The sequence below is a fragment of the Staurois parvus genome, unplaced genomic scaffold, assembly GCF_062004578.1.
Source record: "Staurois parvus isolate SC_StPar_1 unplaced genomic scaffold, SC_StPar_1.0 ptg000018l, whole genome shotgun sequence".
Classification (NCBI taxonomy): Eukaryota; Metazoa; Chordata; class Amphibia; order Anura; family Ranidae; genus Staurois; species Staurois parvus.
Window position 1 is genome coordinate 16,340,901 of NW_028317814.1, and position 7,761 is coordinate 16,348,661.

Genomic DNA, 7,761 nt, shown 5'->3' on the forward strand with positions numbered 1-7,761 from the left:
ATAGCCGATCCAACACACACCTGCAAGAAAAAGGTCTACTGGCCTCCAACCTTCCCTTATAGCTGGTCCAACGCACACCTGTGGGAAAAAACTGTGAAAATCCTGTTAGAAGAAAGCTGGTGGCATTGCTTTCTTGAAGACAGGTGCTGATGAGACTCCTTCAATATAGTGATGATGTAGAGAACACCCCATGATGATGGTTTGATACAGAGATCCTCTGTCTCTTCAATTGTTGGTCTTTGATGATCAATGGTTCTTCTACAAGGGAAGCTGATGTCACCTGTGGTCTTTGTACTTCTCCCCACCTGCTGCTGGTGAAAGAGAACCCACAATAAAGCTCCTGGAATTCTTCTGTAAATTCAGGCTCCTGTTGTTCTGAAGGTGGTATGATTTCTTCCATTTTCATCTGTCGTCAGGTCAGTTGGTGGGTAATATGAAGAGAAGAAACATTATTGCTGGAATATGTACAATGGTGGCCTTTCTATTTGAAATGCACACTCAGGTGCTGGGATAATACAGAATGCAGAACATTGGACAAAGGTCCTATGTATTGTTCATATAATTACGGTCTCCAAAGTAAATGGTGGGCTTACTTCCCCAGCCTCCAGTTTCACCCAGTCTACGCTCCTAAAAAATGGGTGTCTTCGCAGATCTTCACAAAGAGCCTTTCTAAGATCTGGGCATTTGCACAGGAGCTGCAACAATATACAAAAAATAGGTTATCAATGGTAAATAGGCAATAACTCTGCAATTCTACTTTTATAATCTTAATAAAATAACCTTTTTTTTTTTGCTAGCTACAAATGGAGTTACTTACTTTGTCCCCTATGAGCTCTTTGAGATCCAAATCGAAATCCTCTGGGAAATACTGTATGGATGATGGTGGACGTTTGAGAATGTGAGCTCATTAATGTTGTCTACACCCAGGAATGGATAACATCCAGTTGCCATCATATACATACACTATAATTCCCTGGGAGAAATAGTCAACAGCACATCCATATAACTCCTCCATATAGATCTGTGGAAATATCAAAAAGGGTAGAATGGACCATCATTAATGATTGTTTTACTGACAAGAAGACAGAAAAACCACTTGATTCAATCGCTACTCACCTCTGGTGCCATGAATGGTGGAGTACCGACTTGGTCAAACAGGGTGTTGTAGCTTCTACTTCTTGCTGATAAGCCAACGTCAGCGATTCTGACATGCCCGGTGATGTCTAGCAGAATGTTGTCCGGTTTGAGATCTCGGTGTACAATCTCCTGGTCATGAAGGAACTGCAGGCCGCAAATGATCTCCGCAGTGAGGAATCTGATGGAGAGATAGAAAAGTTTGATGGTAAGCATTTTTTATGGTAATCTAATGCAAAAAATAACAAGAAAATTGACCTAAAACTACAATTATCAGGTAAAGTCACATATGCTTGCTATAACTAAATCCTGTTGAAAGAAAACATTATCAGTAACAGCAGAATTTAGCACAATACATAGAAGTGTTTTACATGGATATTTGAAATCACTAATGAATTTGTAGCAAATACACGTTGCGAATTCTCACAAATTGTTTTTTGTGATATTAAAGATGTCCAAGTATGATTGAATGTGATTGTACAATCGCTATTAAAGTGTAAGTAAGGCTAAAACAGAAAGCAGTAAAAGGCAGCTTCCTGGCTCCATCCAAAGCTACAAAAAAAATTTGACTTTTATGAACTAACTTTATTAAAAATGACATTCTATAAGGACCTGTTAGATAGAAAGCTAATTAATTTTTTTGGTGGCCTCCCTTGGATGATGAATTGGCCATTAACGGTTAGAGTGGAATGTAACAGTTTTTATGTGGACATACTGGGGTTGATTTACTAAAAGTGGAGAATGCAAAATCTGGTGCACCTGAGCATGTTAGCCAATCAACTTCTAACTTCAGTTTGTTCAAACAAGCTTTGACAACCCCACTATGACATCTGTAGATGGATGACGCAAACATCCAAAATCAGTCTCACTAGAAGTTTGGTAAGATACAGTCAGGTCCATAAATATTGGGACGTTGACACAATTCTAACATTTTTGGCTCTATACACCACCAAAATGGATTTGAAATGAAATGAACAAGATGTGCTTTAACTGCAGACTGTCAGCTTTAATTTGAGGGTATTTACATCCAAATCAGGTGAAGGGTGTAGGAATTACAACAGTTTGCATATGTGCCTCCCACTTGTTAAGTGACCAAAAGTAATGGGACAGAATAATAATCATAAATCAAACTTTCACTTTTTAATACTTGGTTGCAAATCCTTTGCAGTCAATTACAGCCTGAAGTCTGGAACGCATAGACATCACCAGATGCTGGGTTTCATCCCTGGTGATGCTCTGCCAGGCCTCTACTGCAACTGTCTTCAGTTCCTGCTTGTTGTTGGGGCATTTTCCCTTCAGTTTTGTCTTCAGCAAGTGAAACACATGCTCAATCGGATTCAGGTCAGGTGATTGACTTGGCCATTGCATAACATTCCACTTCTTTCCCTTAAAAAACTCTTTGGTTGCTTTTGCAGTCTGCTTTGGGTCATTGTCCATCTGCACTGTGAAGCGGCGTCCAATGAGTTGTGAAGCATTTGGCTGAATATGAGCAGATAATATTGCCCAAAACACTTCAGAATTCATCCTGCTGCTTTTGTCAGCAGTCACATCATCAATAAATACAAGAGAACCAGTTCCATTGGCAGCCATACATGCCCACGCCATGACACTACCACCACCATGCTTCACTGATGAGGTGGTATGCTTAGGATCATGAGCAGTTCCTTTCCTTCTCCATACTCTTCTCTTCCCATCACTCTGGTACAAGTTGATCTCGGTCTCATCTTTCCATAGGATGTTGTTCCAGAACTGTGAAGGCTTTTTTAGATGTCGTTTGGCATACTCTAATCTGGCCTTCCTGTTTTTGAGGCTCACCAATGGTTTACATCTTGTGGTGAACCCCCTGTATTCACTCTGGTGAAGTCTTCTCTTGATTGTTGACTTTGACACACATACACCTACCTCCTGGAGAGTGTTCTTGATCTGGCCAACTGTTGTGAAGGGTGTTTTCTTCACCAGGGAAAGAATTCTTCGGTCATCCACCACAGTTGTTTTCCATGGTCTTCCGGGTCTTTTGGCGTTGCTGAGCTCACTTGTGCGTTCCTTCTTTTTAAGAATGTTCCAAACGGCTGTTTTGGCCACGCCTAATGTTTTTGCTATCTCTCCGATGGGTTTGTTTTGTTTTTTCAGCCTAACGATGGCTTGCTTCACTGATAGTGACAGCTCTTTGGATCTCATCTTGAGAGTTGACAGCAACAGATTCCAAATGCAAATAGCACACTTGAAATTAACTCTGGACCTTTTATCTGCTCATTGTAATTGGGATAATGAGGGAATAACACACACCTGGCAATGGAACAGCTGAGAATCCAATTGTCCCATTACCTTTGGTCCCTTAACAAGTGGGAGGCACATATGCAAACTGTTGTAATTCCTACACCGTTCACCTGATTTGGATGTAAATAAAATCAAATGAAAGCTGACAGTCTGCAGTTAAAGTACATCTTGTTCGTTTCATTTCAAATCCATTGTGGTGGTGTATAGAGCCAAAAATGTTAGAATTGTGTCGATGTCCCAATATTTATGGACATGACTGTATGTCTGGTGCCTGGGATGTCTGCTCAGTGTGTGATTGTACATGTATGGAGAGAGCTTTGATAGGACATATCTATTGAAAGTCCGACGTTCCTGATGAGATCTCATATCTACGACAAGCTGACACTTTGATGTGATCTACAGTATGTACCATACTATGTTCTACTCTCATCCCTGTTATCATGCTACCCCATTGCTTTATCTAGCCCAGATCTAGGACAAGCCTACACTTTGATGTGATCTATGTACAGTACTATGTTCCCTATTATCATGGTACCCCATTGCCTTACCTTGTCCTCTCAATACTTAATGGTGCCCTTTCGTATATGAAGTTCTGTAGGTCTCCACCACTCAGGTATTCCATAGCAAAAAATACTTTGACCTGTACAGAGGAAAGAAAGATTGCGGTTATAGAAATGGTTCACTATGTGAATCCCTATGCAGTCTTGTGTAAATTGTGAGAAAGGTTGATGTCACTTACAGCAGAATTCTGAGAAGATTGGATCCTGTGGTGAGCTATTCCCTCTAGGACAAGAGCTGACTTCCCATCCGAGTGCCCAGGACAAATTTAGTCTGGTTAACCCCTTGGCCACCTTCCATTCTCAGATGTTTAATGCTTGATTGCCTGTTACCAGTTTTCATCTGGTGAGTGTACGTCCGAGAGAGTTGGTGGATTCTTTTGTGTGATCATCAGCACATTTGCACTCTGCACCTTAATTATACTGTGCCTTATGGTTTCACAGACAATTGTTTCCATTTATGCATATTTGGCTATATAAATAGCACGTTTAACCATGGACATTGATGTAGAGTTTTATCCCATTTATATATCTCAGATTTTATGTTTATTATAACATCATTTATTACTGCACTTTACTTCACGGATCACCACAGACATTATTGTATTTAAATTCTGCCCGGGATACACTTTGTTTGGCATTTGCTTTTTGAGCTGTTTAGCTGATATTTTCATGCTTTTACTTGATGCACTTTACTGTTTCACTCAGCTCATTACTTTCACAATGCACTTTACCATAATGTTTGATTTTTAGATTTCGCATTTACTAATGTTTTTTGCACTTTTATGTGTTGCACTTTACTATTCTGCAATATATATATTTATATTTTTTAGTGCTGCACTTTCTTACATATTCTGTAGAGATTTCCCCTCACGTCCTGTCCTGCTGATTCTGGTTTCACCAGATAGGAAGTAATGGAAAATCTGCAACAAGAACACACACACACACATATATATATATATATTTTTTTTTTTAGCGCTGCACTTTCTTACATATACTATTGTAGGGGATTGTTACCTTCACCTTGTGTGCTAGCTGCTCCCCAGATATCACCAGTGCTCATCTATATATTAGATTCAGTTATAAATCTCTAACAGAGCCCCGGATAGTGATAAAATGTGACAGGGGTGCTAATTCTCCCCCGCTCCATCTGAGGATTTTAAATTATAGAAAAGATCTGACCACTTAGCTTTCCAAAACCTCCTTCTCTGAGGAAGCAATGGAATCTGAAGCCATCCAATGTCATTGGGACAATCTCTCTAGTTCTGGGGGGCTTCTCAATCTCAATGTCACTCTTTGATGAAGTCTCAATCTAAATGTCACTTTCCGGTGGAATACCAATGCGAACATTACAATGGGGTAGAGCCACAGAGTGAATGTCACAATAGAGTAGAGCCTCTATGTGAACGTCACATTCAGGTAGAGTCTCAATGTGAACGTTACAATCGGGTAGAGTCTCAATCTGAGCGTCACATTTTGGTGGAATCTCAATGTGAACGTTACAATCGGGTAGAGTCTCAATGTGAACGTCACATTTTGGTGGAATCTCAATGTGAACGTTACAATCGGGTAGAGTCTCAATGTGAACGTCACATTTTGGTGGAATCTCAATGTGAACGTTATAATCGGGTAGAGTCTCAATGTGAACATCACATTTTGGTGGAATCTCAATTTGAACGTTACAAACGGGTAGTCTTAATGTGAACATCACATTTTGGTGGATTCTCCTTGCCCGGCCTGTCAGTTTAGGTGGACGGCCATGTCTTGGTAGCTTTGCAGTTGTGCCATACTTCTTCCATTTTCAGTTGATGGATTGAACAGTGCTCTATGAGATGTTCAAAGCTAGGGATTTTTTTTCATAACTTAACCCTGCTTTAAACATCTCCACAACTTTATCCCTGAACTTTCTGTTGTGTTCCTTGGCCTTCATGATGCTGTTTGTAAACTAATGTTCTCTAACAAACCTCTGAGGGCTTCACTGAACAACTGTATTTATACTAAGATTAAATTACACACATAGACTCTATTTACTAATCAGGTGACTTCTGAAGGCAATTGGTTCCACTAGATTTTAGTTAGGGGTATCAGAGTAAAGGGGGTTGAATACAAATGCACGCCACACTTTTCAGATATTTAATTGTAATAAATTTTGAAAATCATTTTCCTTCCACTTCACAAATATGTGCCACTCTATCACATAAAATCCCAATGGTTTTGGTTGTAACATGACAAACTTTCGAGAGGTATGAATACTTTTTCAAGGTACTGTATCTATGAATATCCACAATACTTACCTATCCAGTTATTTGTCTTCAGGTTTGGGCCAATTCCAGGAAACCATTCAGTAGCAGCTCTAATGCCACCATGTAGGAAAGTTCAAACCCTCTTCATCTTTGTCGGCTTCTTGGTTGGGGAATCTGCAAGTTGTTCAATGATCTCCCCTTCCATATGTGCTCTTCCATTGGCCTGTTTATCATTGGTGTTAAAGGATACGTTCATCTTTGGAACATGTTACATGTTTCACCTGCTTTTAGGGTGAAACATGTAACATAGCCGCAGCCATGCCCACCCCCATCCTCTGACAGATAAAACCTTTCCCCGTACTATATGTTAGATTTGAAAACAGGCGAGGCTCCTCCCACACGGCTGCATCACTCATTCTCAGTGTTCTACGAATGAGTGCCTACAAGTCACTACTGCCTTAGTGGCTGTTGGCTTGTAGTTTTCAATGAACTGCAATGGCGCTGAGGAGCACATTCAAGCTTCCTGTCAGAATATCTGCTTGCTTGTACATCCCGTACGGCAAGAAGATATTCTGACAGGTCTGCAGGAGACCTGCATAGCATCAGTGATCTACTGATCACTGGTGAAATGCTTTCCAGGCTCCTTTGGACAAAAATAATAAATGCACTAAGCACTCTGGAAGACAGGTCTGCACTGGTCACTGAGCACTCTGCTTCTGACAGCATTTTGCCTGGAGCTGCTTTATAAAGGCACAGTTGCATGACTCTCACTCAGTATACAGATCTAATACATCAGCAGATTTTTTCCTTTTAAATTAAAGTGACAGTTACTTCCATCTGAGTCTAATATAATTTAACCCTTACAGTCTTATGGCTTAAAGGAGCTTTATTCCTATGGTGACATTGTGAATTGAGCCTTATCACTTCATTTAAAGCATTCTTGCAGATCAAATATTTTCATTTCTGTCTAATCTTTTATTTTACCATTATTACCCTAAATAATTAACTTTTAAATTTTTTCTGATTCTTCCAAAATTTCTTTAGGAGTCTCAAACTCCACCTCCTGAACTCTGAGTGCGGTCTAAACCCAAAACAAACCTACAAATTACCAACAGTGCATGTAATATGGCACTATCAGAGCTGCAGACAGGAGAGGCTCCTGATGTCATGTTGCATGAATAAATTTTCCTCTGTACTTTATCTTTTGCTGAAAGCTGGTGCAAGCATTGACAGGCTTCCTGTTTTTAACTTTTAGCTGGTTTGCAGAGGATGATGGGGACTTAATCAGTTTACAGTGTATATACAGTGTATTTAGATATAAATGTCCAATGATAGTGTCCATCTCCACATTCCTCTCCCATCACTCCAGACTCCACACCAGGTGATGGGGAGAGGTGCTGGAGGGACTGACACTTGATCACAATGATGAGGACAAGCTGAAGCTCACCTTCCATGCACAGCTTCTAGATTAGCCTGCTCTGCAATCTATGGATACCATAAAGTATCCTGGGAGGCAATGCCACCATGGGAGGAACCCTGGGGAGGATAAT

General features: G+C 40.3%; 1 protein-coding gene across 1 annotated transcript; it reads right to left on the minus strand.

Moving 5' to 3' along the window:
- Positions 1-554: 554 nt before the first annotated feature.
- Positions 555-4,033, minus strand: LOC149473140 (protein kinase C theta type-like). Its single transcript, XM_089684141.1, has 5 exons — positions 3,960-4,033; positions 1,117-1,315; positions 959-1,021; positions 818-868; positions 555-695 (listed from the first exon to the last, which is right to left on the minus strand). The coding sequence occupies exons 1-5, from the start codon at positions 4,031-4,033 to the stop codon at positions 555-557; spliced, it is 528 nt and encodes a 175-aa protein (XP_089540267.1).
- Between the last annotated feature and the right edge of the window lie 3,728 nt (positions 4,034-7,761).

Bases quoted from the DNA above. Each gene is read 5' to 3' on its own strand.
- LOC149473140 (XM_089684141.1), bottom strand. From the start codon at position 4,033: ATGGAATACCTGAGTGGTGGAGACCTACAGAACTTCATATACGAAAGG. The intron at 1,316-3,959 runs GTAAGGCAATGG...TCTCTCCATCAG, and splicing joins TTAAGTATTGAGAGGACAAG to ATTCCTCACTGCGGAGATCA. The intron at 696-817 runs GTAAGTAACTCC...ATATTGTTGCAG, and splicing joins AAGAGCTCATAGGGGACAAA to CTCCTGTGCAAATGCCCAGA.